This window comes from Arvicanthis niloticus, chromosome 26, assembly GCF_011762505.2.
Source record: "Arvicanthis niloticus isolate mArvNil1 chromosome 26, mArvNil1.pat.X, whole genome shotgun sequence".
NCBI lineage: Eukaryota > Metazoa > Chordata > Mammalia > Rodentia > Muridae > Arvicanthis > Arvicanthis niloticus.
Window position 1 is genome coordinate 5,011,889 of NC_133434.1, and position 20,563 is coordinate 5,032,451.

Below are 20,563 nucleotides of genomic sequence, written 5' to 3' on the forward strand. Positions count from 1 at the left end.
CAAAGGGCAAAGTGTTTGCAGGCCCTGGGGGAGGTACTGTCAGGTGGGGCTTACCAAAGCTCTTGTGGTTATGGGGACCTGCTCAGGCCTTTACCAGAGATCTACACTGGAGATAGTGTGTATGTGGGGTTTATTCAGGATACACTGAGCCTGAGCTGGGGAGGATGGAGAACTTCTTTCTCAAACCGTGAGACAAAAATACCTTATTATGTCTCTCATGCATATCGTGTCTTACTGTTGGGGTTCAAACTGGGGAAAATGCTACTGACTGAGGAAACAGCAAAAGAAGAAGAAATATTTCCTTATCGGGAGAGTGATGCTCACGGATTTGCTGTCGTGGGTACCGTCTTACATGAGGTACTGATGAATACACAAGAATGGCAGTTTCTAATCATACAGAGGAGAGGAAAGCAGATTCAGTGTAAACAGTGGAGCAGAGATTCCCCAGTGATGAACTGAGGAATTGGCAAACTGTCTCTGAGAGTCTGTCTGACTCCACGTCTTGTTAGACAGTGGTCTTTCTACCCATTGCTCTGCCAACACTTACCGCTCTCTACCCAAGCACTTCTGGATTCTATCTCGGCATCTGTCTTTGTTTACCTGGGACAAGTGACTGGTAGGTTTTCCTAGGATCTCTTAGTAATTCCCAGGATGAGCTGGTCTGGAACATTGCCTCAGGGGACCCACATTAGGAGACTGCCATGTTGCTAAGTATGTCCCACCCCCCTTCAGGAGGCCTGGTCTAGCCTCTCTACAGCTGGCCTAGAGGCCATTGGAGACCCATCGGTGTGATGTCAGATAGATGTTCTTCTTTTACTTTTCTGATGATGGCTTATGCTGGGTCTCTGCCATTGCACGCTCTCTGCTCTGGTGTCTTCCGTCTTGCTCATTCCCCTTTCTGTGATGGTTAGCGCAAGGATGCATGTCACATGCCTAGTGTTGCACGAGGAGCTCGAGACTTAGAGGTTAACTCGGGCACAGTGACATCCAAGTGGAGCAGCCCAGCAGGGTGGCGGTAACTCACTGGAGGCACCACTGGCAGCTTGGGGTGTGGGAGAGCTGTAGGTTTCTGGCACACGTGAATTGCCTTGATGAGAATCTAGCCATTCATCCCATGTTTTCAAGCTCATGATTTATTTCTAAGCAGCAAATGTGGAAACTAAGAACATTTTTGCTCAACAAACTTTTTTTTTCTTTTTTTAAATTTTGGGATAGGTCTTGTGGTATTGACTATTCTGGCCTCAAACTTGTGGAATTCTGCCTGACTGGGCTTACTGACTGCCACGATTACAGGTATGCATCACTATGCCCTGATACTGTGAGATTTTTATAAACACTCCCTTTGGTTGTGCTTAATTTTTTTGGTGGATTTGTGTGATGCACGCATGTGTGTGGGTGTACATGTATGTGTGAGTGTGCATGCCTGTGGGTGTGTGTGTGTGCACATGCAGGTGTGCAGATGCTGTGGGTTTGTGGAGGGCAGAAGCTGATGTCACCGCTTATTCCCTTGTTTTCCAGGACGTGACAGTGTCTCACTGAACCTGGAGCTTGCCCTATCAGACAAACTTACTTGGATCTATGTCTCTGGCTCCCAGCTCTGTGCAGTTCTGTTCTACTAGGTCTGGTCCCATGCATGCTGGGAATGTGAAGTCAGACCCTCATGCTCACATGACCGCTGAGGCATCGCCTCAGGTCCTGCCTTGTTGTTTTTAAAACCCTCATTGCTCTTTTTTTTTTTTTTTTGGAAATATTTAGAATAAAGCCACATTTTTAAAGTCTATGAGATAACATGACAGAATAGACCTTTTCTAATCTGAAGATAGTAACAAGCAGAAGAGGAATTTAGAAGTTCTGCATGTCACCTGGAATATTAAAAAAAAATGTGCGTGCTCTTGCTCCGTAAGTTTTAAAGTACGCTTTCATCTGAGAGCATGGGGGTGGTAACGGGGAAATGAATATGCAGAGAGGGCAGTCTGCAAGTGAGGCCTGAAAATGGACTGCTTTTCTATCTATCCTGCCAGCTGAAATTCTAAAAATTGGTGACATTCTACTGCCCCCTTGTGGCCAGGTTCATAAATAGGTACGATCTACACAGCGTTTAGACTAGACAGCCAGCCCTGCGAGCAGCACAGGTAACATTGTTACCTATAAACGGGTTCAGAGAAATCTTTCACTCTCATTTAAAAGGAGTTTCAAAGAGCCCTCAGGTCTCAGGTGAAGAGAGTCGTGGCATTTATTTGTTATCTGTGACAGCTTCACCTGGACAGAGCCTCAACATAGAAAATTATCTTCCAACTCTGCTGGAACATTCTCACGTAGTCTAGGACAGCCCAAGAGCAACAAAGGCCCCTCTCTCTTCAGTATTCGATCTTCTCAATCTCATCCATGTCTTCTGGGTCGAGCTGCTTAATATTGCTATCTGGAAGAACAAAAGAGAAAGGGACCAGCGTCATCCTAGGTCCTAAGTGGACGCTCATTCTGGCCAGTGGTAAGTTTCTGAAGAGAGTGGCACCTTTGAAAAGACACAATCTTAAGTAGGGTGTGGTGGTGCACATCTTTAATCCCAGCACTGAGGAAGCAGAGGCAGGTAGACTTCTGTGAGTTTGATCTCTGGTCTACACAGAGTGAGTTCCAGGACAGCCTGGGCTACATAGAGAAACCCTATCTAAGAAAAAAAAGGGGGGGTGTGTGCTCCTGTGAATTTTGTATAGAAAGCTCAAGATAAGTAAGGGATACTCACCAAATAGCTAACCCACATAAACTACAACAGCATCAAGTGGACTGGGTCCGGGATGTACATATCTTGACACCTTGTGCAAAAGACAGGCTCAGTGGGAAAAGCTAGGGAGGACCAAGCCTCGTCACTGTAGTTACTTCCCAAGAGCCCAGCACAGCAGTAGTGGCCTTCATGGGTGCTTCTCACTCCGCTATGCAGGTAGCTTAAGATGGGGTGCCTAAGGAACTCTTTGAAGAGTCAGTGGGATATGCAGCAGTCTGCCTGAAAACCTTTACAGATTCCATTCCAGATGTTCTGTGAGTCCACTGCATCCAACAGAGATCCATCTGGGAAGACGGTACCTAATGCCTCTCTGCCATGTTCCCTGCCTACATCTGTGCTCTCTTCAGTGGGGGTCATTTTTTTGTTTGTTTTCTTTCAATGCAGAGTCTCACTTTGTAGCTCTGCCTGTCTTTAAACTCAGTGGTCCTCCTGCCTCTGCCTCTTGAGTACCCTCATTAAAAGCATGTGCCACTCCCCTTGGTTTTTGAAAGCACGTGCAAGAAAGGAGGCAGAGCTATCAGTGGGGAAAACCTTGAGGTTCTCATGAGTGCAATCTGCCAGTTCGGGGCCCCAGCAGGCTAGCTGAGCCTGCTTGTGTAGGTGTGGGGCTGGAAAAGGGTTGCAGAGCTCAGAAGTCAGGCATGTGCTGTCTGAGAGGGTGCAACAAGAGGAGGGCGAACTGTCAACACAAGAGGAAGCTGGGACATAACAAATCCTTCTTTGTGGTACCAGTCACTCTGTGGGCATAAAATTCCACAGATTGCAGATTGAGCTTCTGTGACTTCTACTTGACACTTACCTTCTATTTAACAAGCATAAAGGAATTGTGTAACCACTTGGCCCGTGTTATGACTTTCATCCTATGAATTAGAAGCTTTTCCCACACGGCTTCTGCTTCACACAACCCCTCACTGTCCACATGGCCTCTGAGCTCCTTACTGGGACTGTGAAAGCCTGCTACTTACTGAAGTGGTCTTGTATTTTCATAAGCAGTGGCAGCTTATCCACTTCGATCATGTTGAAGGCGAGACCTTTTTTCCCAAAGCGTCCTGTCCGCCCTATACGGTGGAGGTAGGTCTCATAGTCTGGCTCTTCTGACTGGTTTACAGGAAGATCAAAGTTCACGACGATGGTGACCTGCTTCACATCAATTCCTAGGAGAAGAAAGACTCAGTAGCATCTTGCAATATTTTCTTCAGGACAAATCCACCAAGAACTGTATTTGCCAAAGGAAATCTTGTTTGTGGAAAAAAAAAAAACCTGGAAAATTAAAACTGGTTTTATGTCATAATGTCAGTTTGTTTACACACTGTGATGTCTGTGATGCTGGTAAGACTGTTGATAAAGGCTAATTCTGCAGAAATATAAATAGGTACAAAGCATTTTATGTATAAGTGAGTGGGGACAGGGGAGAGAGAGGGGAGCCCTCCCAAGCCTATAGGGCCAAGCTCCTCCCGACATCAGTGGGCTAAGCCGTAGGTCCAGGGCCTTCTTACTCATTACAAAGAGCAGCTCCACTCCCTGTCATGGCTACCTTCCCATCAGGCCTTTCATCTATTTCTTAAATCTCTTGCTTCAACCGTTACAATTTCCAGAATGTTTTCTCCTCTATCTCTTCCCCCGCTCTCAAACGTCTCACAGGATGGTCACCACAGCTAAGGCCAGGCCACTTGTGCTCAGAGCCCATGCTACAAGTCCCTCCCACCCTCAAACCACCACCGGGCTCACTTCTTCATGTTCAGTTCCAGTTTCAAGGGCTAGTCATGTTCCTACCAATTGAATTTTTCTTGTGGCTAGTGACGTGGCTCAGCGGTCGAGTGCCCACCTAGCAAGCACAAGGCCCTGGGTTTGATCCCCACATCAAGCCAAACCAACCCAACCCAACCAACCAACAAAAACCCCAACAAAATAATAAAAAACCCAAAACAAAGAGACAAACAAAAAACCCCCTAAACTGTTTTCCTCCCTCCAACACCGGTCCACCCAATGTTGCCTAGGACACTTCCTTGCTCTCTGGGCCTTCCATCCCCACCCTGACGGGCTGCCCGCACAATGATCTTCCCTCTCTACTCCGAGCTTTCACCAACCCCCTTTTCCCCTAGGACCAGAGATTGTTCTATCCAGAAAGGAAACCATGAAACTTTATATAGCCACTCACTGAAAAACAAAAAAAATCCAGTTCCTCGGTCATACTATGGTTGTTTCAAGTGGTCAAGAGCTGACACAGTTAAGAGTCACCGTCTGGACAGCACAGAGTCCCTTTGGAGAGCCCAGGTGAGAAGTCCAGCTGAGGGTCATGGGATTCACCCTTTTTCAGGCAGGCTAGGCTTCCAAAAGTCAAAGGCTGAACCTGCTGTATACAGCAGCCCCTTCGTTCTGTTTCCTAAACTCCCAATGACCTAGAGCACATGGTTTGAGTACAGGGTCCAAGCAAGGACGTGGGAAGAATGAAGAAACAGCCTGTCTCTTTTCTTAACACTCACCAACCCACAGCGATAGCTTTCAAACTTAAAACCCCGAGGTACACCTGAGATACTAATAATGTTGGCATTATCAATGAACTGCAAATTAAAACCATGTGGAGACACTGTCCATGTCCATCTGAATGGATGAGACGAGGAGCTGACAGGCTGAGTGAGTGACAGGGACACAGGACAACTGCTATGGGAAGGCACATCGGCTGAGACGAACTCAAGAGCTGCGCAGTTTCTTAGAAGGCTGTCTCACTGCTGGGACATTGCTGACCCAAGAGCAAAGAAAGCACACGGACACAGGACCTACGTGTGAGTTTCTGTGACACATGCGTTCAGTTAGCACCTAGCTGCAAGCAACTCAGACAGCCAACTGGTAAATGACTGTCAATGGAATACTATCCCCAATGAAAAGGAACAAACTACTGTTCCATGTAGCCAGCAAAGCTGGGGGAATCCAGCAGCAGCACATCAGGCGAAGATGTCAGATACTAAGGTTGTACACTGGTTCAGCTTAGGTGGCAGTCTGGAAGAGACAAAAGCACACCCTGAAATCCCAGTGGCAGTTGCCAGAGGCCATGCGCTGGGAGGAGGCTGACTGCAGAGCAAGGTGAGGGAATGCTGGGAGGCGGCAGGGGGCTGATTACAGCGGTGGTCACAGGACTGTGCATGCCAGCCAAGTCGAAGGCGCACTGTGTGTACACTGCACAGCAACACCCAGCTCTGACATACCTCGAGCACAGACATTGGTCGTTATAAGAACCTTCTCTTTGCCATCTCGGAACCTCTGAATGATGGACGCTCGCTGCTCCACTGTGAGCTCTCCACTCAGCAGGGACACCTGGTGGCCGTCCTGCATCATCTCCACAGTCAGCCACTTGGCATTTCGACGTGTCTAGGAGAGAGAAAAGCAGTGGTCAAACCCCACCTGTTATGCTTGTGTGTGCAGGATGAAAGCTATGGAAGAATTTTTCTTCCTTCCTTCCTCAGCCTTCTAAGAAGTCTCAGAACGTGGCGTGGCATTCTCTGACTGCGTTTCTAAGTCATGTTCTCTTAAACCCAGCCACGCTTTCACCTTCTCTTCCACAAGCGGATGACAAAACCAAGCCAACAAACAGTGTAAGCGTTCTTTGTAGGAGCCAACCGTCTGACACCTTCATGTCCACAGTAAAACAGCTACCCAACTTCTGGCTCCTGCTCCTCCTGCTCCTCGTCATCGTTTTTGTTAAATGAACCAAGAAGAAAACAATTCTAAAGCTAAGTGTCTCGCCCAGTTTATATGGCTATGCTGGAGCAGAGCTGACCTTGTTTTTATTTTACGCAGGATTTCAGTTCTGTCCACACGCCAGCAGATGGCAGTCTAGTGCGGGGCCCATGTCTCAAGATCCTACTCATGGTAGGAATAAAGCCGAAACAGAATAGCATGAAACATGACAGCAAAAAAGCAAAGCACAGCAACCCCCAAACCCACATAAAATAAACATAGTGGGACATCAGTATTAAGTAACACCCAGGAAATCTTACGATAGGAGCAGGGCCTCTAAGAGGGACCTTACTTAACATCAATTTAAGGTCCTATTCCACCTTTTTATTCCTAAGTTTTACCCCTAAAGATGTTCTATTCAGAGCTGTCTGACGATTAAACTGAACACAGCACCTGGCTAGGAAGCATTTATTAATAGGATAGTCTCCAACCCCCACTTGTGTGGACCTCTGTCTGTGGCAAGGACACAGGCAGCAGGCTTACCTGACAGAAGATGATGGCTTGGCCAATGGTGATGCCCCCGTAGATGTTACAGAGGGCCTGATATTTGTCTTTCCTGTTCTCGCACAACACGTAATACTGCCGGATATTGTTCAGGGTCAGCTCCTCTTTTCGCAACTTGATGACATTGGGGTCAGGAATGATTCGTTCGGCAAACTGCCACACAGAGTCCTCAAAGGTTGCTGAAAAGAGGAGCATCTGGCATTCAGAGGGTAAAGCTCTGAAAGAGAGAAAGGAAGACGGCCATCACCCAGCTAGCAGACGGCCGCTCTTCCGGCACTGCCAGCAGCTGCTCTATGCACACGTGTGGATATGCGGTGCGGTGCGGTGTGCTGTGCTCAGCTACACCTTCACGCAAGAGGTCAAGCATCCTGTCAACCATCCTGGGTGTCAATCTCAGAGCAAAGCTTAGGTGACCATTCTGGAAGGTCAGCAGTCATTCATGTCAATCTCCTCCCTGCTGTCAGATTCAGCAATCTCACACTGGATAGACATCTGAACTGAGTGAAATGAGCCACTTATTTAACTGTTTTAGCCAAAAGAAAGGAAAATGGGGTGGGGGTGTTGAGCACCCAACATAAATACACTACTCATTATACAGCACTCTCATGAGTAGAAAGTAAAAGGGACCTCAAGGGAGCCCCCTTGACTCTCAAAGCCTTTTATTCTATGCCAGACTCCACTAACTTACTGGTTAGAAGGTGGCGAGAGGGAGTCTCCCTTGACCTCCGGCCATAAGAACAGTTGGATCCCTTACATGGGGCAGCTAAGCACAGACTCCCAGGAGCCTAGTGCAGAAGTTCCAGAGTTGGTGCTCCAAGCCTTAATAGTAGGTAGAGATAAATCACCTAGCTGAAGGGAAAACATGCCTACTTCCTGGCAGCCTCTTCTCACCCCAGACTGTCAGCAGCCAAGTTCTACCTCCTGGAAGGGAATCAGACATCACATAGTGCTAATGTCCCTTATGACAAGCAACCTAGAGTAAAGCTTCCAAGTCAGGCGTACACTGAGCCGTCTACTGGAATTTTGGTCCCTCGGATCATGAAAGAGTAGGCATGTGCCATCAGACAGGGAGAAGAAAGCGGCACCTTTTGTGAAATATAGATGCAGCAGACAAAGCAATGGAGACAGGAGAGCTGGACAATTCACAGACGATGTTGAAAATGGGGCCTGGGGGGTGGGTAGGCCAAACCAAAACAGCAACAACACTATCTGGCAAAAATACTGAAATTAGTAGAAAGAGAAGGTGGGTGTTGTATCTGCAACACAGGAAAAGGAAATAATGGGAAAGAAACAACCAGAAAACACCACCAAGTAGGATCCAGACAGGAAAAATAAGGCTAAAGACCATCATTTACGCCATTTAACTCTAGACAGAAGGAAACGCACAACAAAACACAGATTAACACAGGCCCTGCATGAAGAGCTTAGGACCAGGCATTCTGGGATGTAAGAGGCCAATGTAGAGACACACTTCTAAGTTTAGGGAGAGAGAGAGGCAGTGCTTCCAGATTTCTAAAATTGGCTTCCTCAAGAGCCCAGCGCTGGGGTGAAGAGCAGTCTCTCCATTACCCCAGACAGCACCTAAATGAGCATGTGCTACTGTGCTGTCCCTGGGAGCTACCTCCATGACCTGGAGTAGCTGTGAACTCAGGGTTTACAATACAGCTTCCTGAACTGTGGGCTGTGGCCCCATCTGGGCTTGTGTGTGACTGAAGGTGGGGGTTGTGACATAGTCTGCAGTTCAGTAAAAGGTATGAATGGCCAATGACCAACAATTAATTCGTAATCAAACACGCAACAAACCTAAGGGGTTTCTAGCAGAGCCTGCCTGGGTTGCACAGTGTGACTTCACCGTAGTCCTGTTTCCGAGCACGTGGGATGTGCACTTTGTGCCACTGAAGCCACACAAATGCCAACAAATGCTACTTGAGATCCTTGGCCCGACCCGGCCACCACTGTATGCGTGTGAGCGTTTCACAGAGCTTTCCGCTCTCACAGGGACGTCCCTTAGCACGCTCTTATCAAGTTAGTATGTTGCAATCGTTGCACTGTTGGATTTTAAAACTGCTGAGTTGCTGATGTGAGTTTCATAAAAAAAAAAAAAAATTCTAGCAATGTCCAAAATGGTATGAGACATCTTCCTGCTATTTGTATTACATACTTATACAAAGTGGTATTCCTAGCACTGGCAATTTAAAAAAAATCAATCAATTCCAGAAAATGTTGAACATATTCTGTTGCAGACAAGATTTAATTCCTGATACAAAGATAGGTGGCAAGTCTATCTCACCATTATATAAATTGTCTCATATGCACACTAACAAACTTTTAAAATAAATCTGTTTGTGATTCATGTTCGGTAAATACTTGATACACATACTTATACCATGTACTGAAATATCTGGGGGGGGGGGTCATGTAAAAATTTCTTTGGTGAAAACAAGTCCCAAGTAGAGAAAGTCTAAGACTTGGTTCAAACTCTAAGTGGGATATCTCCATCAAACCCTTCAGCTCAGAGGTCAGAGAGCATTACAAAAGAGGGCGCAGAAAGCGCATAAAGCCAAGGGGGACGCCAGAGAACAAGGCCCTCTTCAGCAAGGCTCATGTGAGCTCACAGAGACTGAAGTGGCAAGCACACAGCTAACACGGGTCTGCACCAGCTCCCCTGTGCATATATTACAGCTGTGAGCTTAGCGTTTTTATGGGAGTCCCGAGTGTGTGAACAAGTGGGTCTCTGACTTTCGTGCCTGCACTCAGGACTCTTTTCCTTTTGTTGGGTTGCCTTGTCCAGCCTCGATGTGATGGGTTTTACTTTAGCCTATTACATTTTATTTTGTCCCATTTAGTTGATCTGTCTTTTCTAATGAGACAGAAAGGGAGTAGATTGGGAGGAGCAGAGGGAGGGAAAACTGTCACCAGGATAGATTGTATAAGAAAAGAATCTATTTTCAACAAAGATATCTGAATAAAATGTCCTTCGAGTCTTATAGATCTAAATAAAATGTCTTATAGATCTAAGTAAAACATCCTTTGAGTAAATAAATGCAGAAGTGCTGGTAACAGATGACATGGGTCTTTCAGTGTGAAAGCTGACTCTTTCAAATCTATACTGATCAATTAAGACCACACTTCAGACATGCACATCCCATTCATATCCCAGCAACAAACACATGCTCATGTCAAGCGTGTTGGTTCATGCCTGTAATCTTAGCTTTCAGGAGGCTGAGGCAGGACTGCCATGAGTCTGAGGACAAGCTGGACTATATAGTTAGCCTGATCAGCCTGGGCTGCAGAGAGTCTTTCTCAACACACCAAACCACACACATACACACACGCACACACACACACACACACACAGACACACACACACACACAGAGAAAGAGAGAGAGAGGGAGAGAGAGAGAAATAGAGAAAGAAAGAGAGAAAGAGTTTAAAAATGGAGACATCTATGAAATTCTCATAAAGCAATATAAAAAAAAAGATTTCCTCATATCTTATCCAAATATAAACTAACAGTGGAGTATAAATATAAAGTCTGTCAAATTCTATTTATCCCATAAACTGCTTATCAAAACAAAACAAAACGGTGCCAATAGCTCCGTGTCTTGCACACTCTGCACCTGACATCTTACAGAGCAGGTCACACCTGACCCAAGCACCAAGTCTTTCCTTATCAAAGTCTTGGCCACTTTTCAGTTTCCAGTTTGTACTCGGTGAGACCTTTAGCTGTGAAGACAGGTGCTCGTATGGTGATGATTGCTGCTGGTGGCTCGGGGAAGAGGTACAGTGAATGAGAATGCACGGAGACACAGAGAATGAGACTCGAGAACGGAATGCCAGGAGACAGAAATGGCCGTCTGCTTTAGTGATACTGTATAATTATTTCCATTTTAAATACTTCTCCTTCGTGCCCTCCAATCGGCTATCTCAGCAGTTCATCATTTTAGGAAAAGAAACAGCTCAGAGAACTTCCAAAACTTGCCGGCATGAGTTTTGAAAACAAAGTGTCAACAAACGCTAGTGAGAATCACAGGACATGGAGGAATTAGGGTACCTCAAGAGTAGAGGAAGCAGGGTACCCCAAGAGTGGAGGAAGCAGGGGACCCCAAGAGTAGAGGAAGCAGGGGACCCCAAGAGTAGAAGAAGCAGGGGACCCCAAGAGTAGAGGAAGCAGGGGACCCCAAGAGTAGAGGAAGCAGGGGACCCCAAGAGTGGAGGAAGCACGGTACCCCAAGGGTGGAGGAAGCAGGGGACCCCAAGAGTGGAAGAAGCAGGGTACCTTGAGAGTAGAGGAAACAGGGGACCCCGACAGTGGGCTAAAAAACTCAAATCTGGGAGAGCAGGGTGACATGAAACCTCTCAGTCACAGAAGTGGAAGCTAACAGTATTGCCTGCATATAAAGTAACAAGAAAAAAACTCTGCTGTTTTCAACACTGAAGGGAGGAAAAGGAAAAGGGGAAACAGTGTAATTATATTATAGTATAATTATAGGTAGTGTAATTATAAAAGAAATTAAAAATTGTAAACACAACAATCCATGAATTGATTACATGAAGATACCGCTTGGTATAATGAAATGGCCAGGGAAAAGCAAAAGAGCCCTACACAAGGGTAATGCATGGGAAAAGGCAGGAGTCAGCTGTAAAGGAAAAGTATGTAATAAACACAAAATAATAACAGTGCATTGCTTGGCCCAGAAGTGAACAGTGTGTGTGTGTGTGTGTGTGTGTGTGTGTGTGTGTGTGTGTGTGTGTGTGTTTGGGGAGGGTGAGTATACACACATGCATTTGTATCCAGAATGATATGACCAGTGTCTGTCCAATCAAACTCTTATGATTTAAGCACTGAGAGGAGACAGAGGGACTGGGCAAAGGCAGAGTCTAGAAGAACTATGGCCTACTTTCTATACTGGGAATTCAGGGGACAGTAGTGTGAGTGTGTTACTCAAGACATGAAGGTCAGCATCAGAAAAGTCAGGCAGGTTCTTGGGAATGGGCAGAACAGGGGATTACTGTTCTTTCATTACTACTGATTTAACATTGAGTAAACACTAATTTAGGAAAAAAAAAAAAACAAAAACAAAAAACAAGAGCCATGCAGACTGCTAACTTCCCTTCCCAAATCCCAATTCAGTGAGTGTGAGGAGGGACCCAGAAAGGTGATATCTGAAGCCCTTCAGATGATCTGAATAGAGAAATCTGGGAACTGCTAAGATTTACTCACAGATTAGAAGCAGAGTCAGGCCTAGACCCGCCCCAACAGCACTGTGTTTCTAGTCTACCCCATTAGCCATTACAGCCCTAAGGCACCCCTCAGCACATCCCTTCTGGATCCTGCCTACAAGAGAAAACAGGATTGGCAAAGCCTGGTGCAACTCAGCACACTCACTTCATCTGGAAGCCTGCTCTGCAAAAGTAAAACCAAGAGGCGGGAATCACAGTAGCCTGAAGGCTCCCTGAGCTGGCCAAAGACAAGACTACACACAGGCGATCTGGATGTGAGGATGGCAGGAAATCAGGCAGGGAAAGTAAGCCGGAAGAGTGGACACACGCAATTCATCATTTGGTCTGAGAATCCGGGAGGACAGGATGGATGAGATTACCTTTGGATACGGATGCTCTGGTCGGAGAATCCTTGGGTATCAATCATCACGTCTGCTTCATCCAGGACAAACACACGGATCTTTGCCAAATCAATCAGTTTTCGCTTGAAACACCAATCTAGGACAGTCCCAGGAGTACCAATGATAATCTGTTTGGTGACTTCAGTGCCCCTTGGAACTGTGGAGGAAAGGGTTTTAAGTCTCCTGTAGCTATAAACAGACCCACTCAAACAGTACACAAATCAGGGTAACAGGACACATTTTCTTGGTGACAAGAATATAGTACTGTATCATTTTTCAAGTGCAAACCCCGAGGGTCATGGGTATATTTAGATTCTGCAGAATTTTAGGATAGATCCCACAGTTCTAAGTTTATGGCAATAATAGCATTATATATTTGAAAACTATGCTTGGATAAACTGGCTATAGTGGCATCCTATGGCCCAGCTACTCAGGAGGCTGAAGTGACGTGACCTTGCTCACATAAGTTCAAGACCAGACTGGGTAACACAGTGAAACACTGCCTAAAACCAACCAACCAACCAACCAGCCCCCAAAACAAAGCAAACAAACAAAATCCCATCCAGAGTTTCTATCAACCCATGGAACCAGTGGCACAGCTGTGGTGAGACTGGGTGTGGGAGCACAGGCAGGGAATGCCAGCTGCTCTGGAGACTGGCAGGAGGGCTGAAGCTCACGGCCAGCCTGCTACTGCATGAGCTGAGAGCCCAGTCTCAGTTACAGGAGCGATACCCTGAGTGGGATCTGTGAAGAATGGGAGCACTCACCTACCAGGCACAGACCTAGTGTGTGTCTCCCTCACCCCACCCCCAAACAGCACAAACCCCTCCAAACTGCAAAGCTCTTCTGAATGGGAAACAACAAAGACGCTCAGTAAAAGGACAGATGTGAAAACCGTGGGATCCTGTGAAGCTACTCAGACGGTGGTGTGACATGCTGCCTGCCAGTGTGTGAGCTCTCGATGAAACACATGTGCCGAGAAGCGTCGGCAAGAGTTCAAAGAAGAGCAAAGACTGGCCTTCTGCCGTCTGGAGGGCAAACTCCCCCTGTCCTATTCTCCCCGCCCTTTAAAGTTTCATTTTTCTGTGATAAGCATGTAATACTCTAATGGAAAAAAAAATCCCCAAATAAAACTTGTTTGGCACAACATTGCCAAGTCTCAAAAAGCAGAATAATAATAATAAAAAGACATCTTCTTACAAGATGTGGAAATAATGTACTGTTTGCTGTGCCCTCATGAGACTCCGGGCTGCGCCAGTGCTTAAGTCTGGATCATTTCATTTACTACTGTTTCCCCCACTTTAGAGACGAGAAGGCAGAGAAGTTACAACAGCCTTGCTAGGTGTGAAGCCAGGACTTCACAGACAGCCCAGACAGGCGGGCTGGTACATACTTCTGTTTCCTCGAACGGCATACATCACTTCAACATCCACACAGAATTTCCCCATCCTTTCAACCACACGGCCGGTCTGCAGAGCCAGTTCATAGGTAGGAGCCAGGCAGAGGCACTGCGAGACAGAAGAGGGGAGGAGGAAGGTTCATACAAGCCACTGTTCAAACCTGAAATCAATTAAACGTTGTACAGGTGGAGGCATACAAATGACACTGAAGATTTTAGCTGGACCAGACGTTTCGATCTGAATATAATTTGGCAGACTGAGAGAGATGGGAGGTTCTGAAGGACTAAGGAGTAGCTATTTTATTTAGGGCTATGTAGAAGCACGAGTTACTGCTCACTGTCTTTTGATGGAGAAAGGGGTATAGGAAGCTGGGATAGGAGGAAGGCAAGATAAATCATGGCTGGTACAATACCCATCACTTCTTGCTTGCTCTTAAGACTCTGCCTGCTTCCAGCATGCTCTGCTTAAACCACATATTATGAATGCATGATCCTGCTAGAATGACCTCCCCCCTCCCACTTGCTAGGCCAGCTCCCATAGAAGTGGTGGTGGTTACTGAATGAAGGCGCTGATGGAAGGAACCTCGTGCTGTTTAATGCATCACGCGCAGGCTCTGTGGTAGAAAAGGCCCCGTCAAAAGCGCTAAAAATAGTTTCCACACATTTTCAACACGTGGGCTCAAGCATGGCTCTCTTGAATAGTTTTGATCGATACCACACTTTAAATATAAATCTCAGTAGCCTTATCTGTGCTTGGCCTCCGCCATATGCATCTACAGTTTATGGGAGTCAGCAGAAGCATCTTGAGAAAGGCTTTTTTTTATTTTTATTTTTATTTTTTTGGCACATGTGGGAAATCGGCCTGTGAAAGAACTTGATGAGTGCCCTTTGGAGAAAACAGGGAATATGTGTACCAGATTATATTTTTGTGAAAAAAAAAATGAGGCCAGGAGAACGATGAGCTGGGTGCCTTGACCAGCCATGCTGTGTGACCATAGGAAGGCACTTTTCTCCCTAAGAGTCTCTGATAAAGGAGTGGGGTGCACTGGGTGCTCTTTCTGCCCTGGAATGAAGCAGCCATCTTATCCCAGGATGCTTACTTATCCCAAACACAGCACCGCAAATGTGTCTCCTCTGAATCCACATGCTGACCTTAGGAGAAGAGCATTCACTCACTCATTCATTCGTCATTCAATGCTGAATGAGTCATCTCTACAATCCTGGCACTCTGCTGGGTGTGAGCAGTCACGTGTGATCAGATCGGGGATGAGCCGGGCCTTTGGAGTGCTGTCTTTACGGAGAGGAAACAGACTCGGGGGTTTGCTAACTTGCCCCTGACACTCAGCTAGGTGGGCAGCGGTGGCAAGGCTGGGACTGGAGACAGTTAGGACCCTGGCCAGTGCTGGGCACTACCACCCATATCCTACCCAATGCTCTAGAATTTTACGTAAGAAGGCCGATTCTACACTTCACTGCAGTAATCGTATGTTTGCGGAAGGACCGGGCACTGCTTGAACATGCTGCCAGTGCGGTGGCAGTCATTTCCACCACAGCCCTTGCTTACCTGTGGAAACAATTCCGAGGCATTCACTCTGCTTAGCATCGCTAAGACAAAGGCAGCCGTTTTTCCTGTGCCAGACTGGCTCTGTGCTATGAGGTTCTGGGGGCTGTGAGAAGAGAGAAGACAACTGGGCATGAACTGAATATAAGATCCTGGGTAGAAACAGAAGACGCCATAAACAACCAACTTGAAAGACCACTACCCTGTAAACTCACGGATGTGCGAGCATCATGGGGAGGGCCATCTCTTGGATTTTAGATGGTCGGTTAAATCCCATTGCATAAATCCCTTTTAGTAACTCTTCTTTTCTGTAGAATAGACAGACAGACAGACAGACAGACAGACAGATGAGAGGTGCCCTTCTGAGGGGCCACTTTGCAACTGAGCACTGTCACTTTTCTACGATACAGTGCCTGACACTTGAGAAGGATTTATTTTTAGCTCATGGTTTAAGAAGGGGTAAAGTCCGTTATGGTGGGGAGAGCGTGTTGGTGAGAGCGTACGGTTGCTGGTCTCGCTGTGCCTGTGGTCAGAAAACAGAGAGCGGCTCTGTTGATGCTCAGCTGGCTTTCTCCTTTCCTGTGTTTTACTCAGTCAGAGCCTCCAGCCCGTGACGGTACCAGCCACATGCAGGATGATGCTCTTTCCTCCTCGCCTCCACCTCACTGCAAACACCTCAGACACACCCCCAGATGTGTGTGTGACCTGGGTCATTCCAAATCCAGTCAAGCTGGCAATCAAGGTTAACGTTCCATAAGCACTGAGAGTAATACTTAGACATACATTATTTATACATCAGCCCTATCCCAGACTATGTACAGCCATGCCTTTAAGTTGGACTACTAAAGGAATAAGCTGGGCTAGAAGCCTAGGTCGAGGGAAGGAGTAACAGCCGAAAGCCAAACGTTCTGTTAAGGAGATGGCTGGGGGGATGAGGATTCATCTGATAAATATATCCATTTACTGCGAGTGCCATTTTTCCATAAAACTGGGAAACCAACTGGAATTTATAGTTTAATTCCTTTTCATGGATAGAAATTCTCAGAATAGAAAAAGATGACCGAGGTGACCCTTATCGTTTCTCTTTGATGCAGTATCCTATAATCCCATATTGCTGATGCAGGGGCTTTAAATGCAGCTTTCCTGTACTCCTCTGCAAAATGTCTGAATGAGAACAGCCCGAATGGGCTGGGAGGTTTACAGCTTTCACGAGTCACTTTGTACAACTGGGTGTTCTTCTCCCCCACAACCCCTTCTCTTTCTCTTTCTTTCAAGACAGGGTTTCTCTGTGTAGCCGGTCTGGCTGTCCTGAAACTGTCTCTGTAGACCTGGCTGGCCTCAAATTCACAGAAATCACCTCCTTTTGCCTCAGTGCTGGGTTTAAAGGAATGCACTGTCATATGCCTGGCTGCACCGGATGGTCTTAATTTGGTGGATGGCTGGCAGCCACGTTTTAATCGAAGGCTTCTCTACCACTTAGGAAATGGGCATCGGGATGTTGCACATTTCCATTTATGTAAGTTCATATGCTACTGTATATCCTTCTCTTGGAAACCAAACATTTGGGTATTCCTGATTGAGAACCTGGCAACAAAGGCCAAAGAATCAGAAATCCAATATTCTGTAATCAACAAAGACATCTTCCAGACCCATAAACCATTTCTCTACTACAAAGTAAAACTCTGTGCTATGTTAGTATAAGTAACACTGAGCTACAGTCAAGTCCTGGGGTGATGCTCCAGCAGCTGTCCACTCACAGGCTCTTGATTCAAGCAACGGGCCCCCGAGGCATGGGCAAAAATCACATCTAGAGTTGCCTTTTGGGTAGTTGGCCAAGCAGCTACCTAATCAGGTCCGTTCTGCCTATGTACACGGCAGGCAACATAAGCCTGGTTTGGCCTCACATATCTGACATCTATTATTATTATTTAGAATATATTTTCTTCATGGCAATTTTAACCCTAGGGAATGAAAATTCATTTAAAAAAGTTACTCATTTTAATACCATTTGAAATAAAATTATGATTAGAAAAGCAAAACCCTCTAACTTTTTTTTTTTTTTTTTTTTTCCGAGACAGGGTTTTTCTGTGTAGCCCTGGCTGCCCTGGAACTCACTCTGTAGACCAGGCTGGCCTCGAACTCAGAAATCCGCCTGCCTCTGCCTCCCCGCTGCTGGGATTAAAGGCGTGCGCCACCACCGCCCGGGCCCTCTAACTTTTTAAGAAGTGCTAAGGGGATAATGTTCAAGTCATCAACGCCCGTGTCTGGATTCTGATACGGAGAGTGATACCACGGCTGTGCTTGGCTATCCCCAACTCCTACAGGATTAAAATATTTTCTACCAAAAAGTGCCCAGGTTGCTAGCCAACTTAGGTACCCAAGAATTCCCTGAGGTATGTTTTAATTGCATGTAAAAACCATACGCTCTACTCTAATACAGCATACTAGGGAAGGAAGGCAGTGCTGCTGATGGCTTTTAGTGAACTAGCATAGCGGCTTACTGATGCTTGCAAACATGAGCATCCGTATACACGGAAGAGTCAAGATACTCACAGCCGAAGCTCTTCAAATGTTTTCACCGAGTAGAGTGGAGAGCTGGGGTCCTTCTGTAAGACTTCCACTCGGTGGCTGGATTCTACTAAGGACTGACGGATTAACTTGTTTAAGAGTGAATTGGCTGCCAAATCCACTAAAAGAAGCAAAACCAAAGGGAGGGCATCAAACCTCCTGAATGACATCTAATTGTTACCTCCTTCTGAGTAGCAGTATACATAAACCAGCTGCAACTTATTCCCATCTTCCTTACGAAAAAGATCCCTGGAAGGAATGCCATAGCACTGAGAATCCCCTCTTCTTACAAAGATCCAGCTTCTTACACTCTGTTGTACCAACCCCTGACCTCGTGCAAACCAACATCTAACAGCAATGTCTTCCTTGCCAAACTGAAAATTCTTATTCTACACCTTGCGGTTTTCATCTCAATGTAGTCTAAAGAGATACACCCTCTTCCAATTCAGTATTTTTTTTCTGATAGTTTTCATTCAAAAAGAAAACAAAGATAGTGTTTTCCCAAGGAAATCCTATTAACACTGTCAAAGCGATAAGCCAGGCAAGCAAAGCTAGTAGGTACATTCAGTCAAACTTGTCTCCTACCTACATCGTCTTCATCATCATCTTCTTCCGTGTTAAGAGAGCCGTCTAAGAGGGTAAAAGAGAAATAAGAAATATAAAGAAAGACGTTGAGCAAAAATATACAATGCACTCTTAGAATGTCTCACAGACTCTACAGTGTATTCAGAGACATCTCCTGGAAGAGTAAAGTATGTGACTGAGGAGGTAGAGGATTTTCAGTGTAGAGGAACGAAGCCAACATTATTTCAGCTGGAGATATATGGGGGAAGCAAAGGTGTTTAATTAAGCCAGTCTTGCTTTAGGCTAACAACACTCACCTATGTTTGGGACTGTGGTACTCCTAATACCACGAAGGTTCTTCCTGGGGTGGACGAGATTTGAAAACTATTGAAAGGCACAAATATCAACCAAGGTTAGCAAGCAGGACATCAGGCCGGAGGCATGGTGCTATTCTACAGCAGGGGCAGGGAAGACCACCCCAAAATGCTTCCTTTGCAATGTTAAGGGTTAATGGTTTCATTTTGGGAATCGGTGTAATTGTATGTATAATAGGATGGGAGTTTCCATAGTCTCTCTTTATAAGGGCTCTTAGTCTGAATATGAGCAGTATCTGAGTGATGGGTGGTTTACAACACCTACAGGGGGGAAGGTGGCTATGAAGACGAAAAGCCTGCTAAATGGTCAAAACCATGATGGGAGAAAACTCAGTACAGCTAGCACTAGCAGCTGCGCGCGCTCTCTGGATTTCCTGGGGTCTCTGCCCTTTCAAACCAAAGGTCGGTCCTTTCTGGGAGTCTCCTTTTCTGTGGCCCTTCCAGCCCGGCCCCATCATCACTTGACACCCCACTCCACACGCCAGCGGGCGCGCTCCCCTTCCCAGGGGACTTCCCTCGGGAGTCCCTGTTCTAGCCCCCGCCCCCGGGCCCTCCCCTGCTCGGCGGCAGTTACGTGGCTGTTCAGCCGCTCGCTCTCCGCCGCCCCAGCGTCGCCTCCCCAAAGTAACGACGCCATAGCTGCGGTCTCCGCTCTCGCCCCCGGCACGTGCTGCCACCCCCGCGCGGGGCAGCGCCGGCTCGGCTCAGTGGCCAATGGTCAGGCTCCGGGACCGGCGTCCGCCTCGCGACCACCCGTGGCGCGGCGCAGTGCGCAGGCGCGGGCCCGGCGCGGGGCGGGCGGAGGGAGAGAGGTGCGGGGCGCAGCTGTGCGGGACACCCGCGAGCTTTCCGTTTGGCCAGCGGGCCAGCGGCACAGCAGAGAGAAAGTGGGCACGGAGGCGGTACACACACCGCGCTGCAGGCTCTCGTGCGGGTATCTCTCCCGACAGCCCCTCTTGGGCATCACAAGGTGTGAGATTGCACAGCGGAGGGACAGATGGGCTTGACCAGAGGTTCGGAAAGAAAATAGAATTCAAGTGCGGACGTGTGCCTCAGTCCTGGATACCTGGGATGTGCCCACATAAACGCGTATTTTAATTCTTTTTCTAAGGCATGGTCCCTTTTTAAAGCAATCTGGACCACCACTACCTAAGATATATATTGCATAGATCTGGGGTAGATACGTTATGCTAAGTTTGGACCAAAGAACCAGGATTTTCAGTTTTCCGACTGGAATTTTAGGAGTTGAGGCAACATTTATATAATTGTCAAAAGCAGAAATTCAGAACTGTAGCCATGATCTCTCCGTGGTGCTGAAGCAGAATTCCTTGGCCTGTTCTGTTGCAATCTTTCAATGTTTTCAGGTCATAGCGTTTCCCTTTAGCCCTTATATTTACATCTAATAGTAAACATTTCGACTCTCAATGTTAAATTTCTGTTAATTAAACGATGTG

General features: G+C 46.7%; 1 protein-coding gene across 2 annotated transcripts; it reads right to left on the minus strand.

The window, feature by feature from the left end:
- Nucleotides 1–2,210: 2,210 nt before the first annotated feature.
- On the minus strand, nt 2,211–19,864 carry Ddx25 (DEAD-box helicase 25). Of its 2 annotated transcripts, none has more exons than XM_076924631.1 (12): nt 19,684–19,864; nt 19,053–19,096; nt 18,757–18,801; nt 18,157–18,292; nt 15,819–15,911; nt 15,607–15,709; nt 14,037–14,151; nt 12,623–12,800; nt 6,998–7,235; nt 5,983–6,145; nt 3,745–3,933; nt 2,211–2,419 (listed from the first exon to the last, which is right to left on the minus strand). In XM_076924631.1, the coding sequence occupies exons 5-12, from the start codon at nt 15,878–15,880 to the stop codon at nt 2,358–2,360; spliced, it is 1,110 nt and encodes a 369-aa protein (XP_076780746.1). In that variant the 5' UTR covers nt 15,881–15,911; nt 18,157–18,292; nt 18,757–18,801; nt 19,053–19,096; nt 19,684–19,864; the 3' UTR covers nt 2,211–2,357. The 2 variants fall into 2 exon arrangements, with proteins under 2 accessions (XP_076780746.1, XP_076780745.1); XM_076924630.1 differs by having other exon boundaries at nt 19,053–19,119.
- Nucleotides 19,865–20,563: the final 699 nt, after the last annotated feature.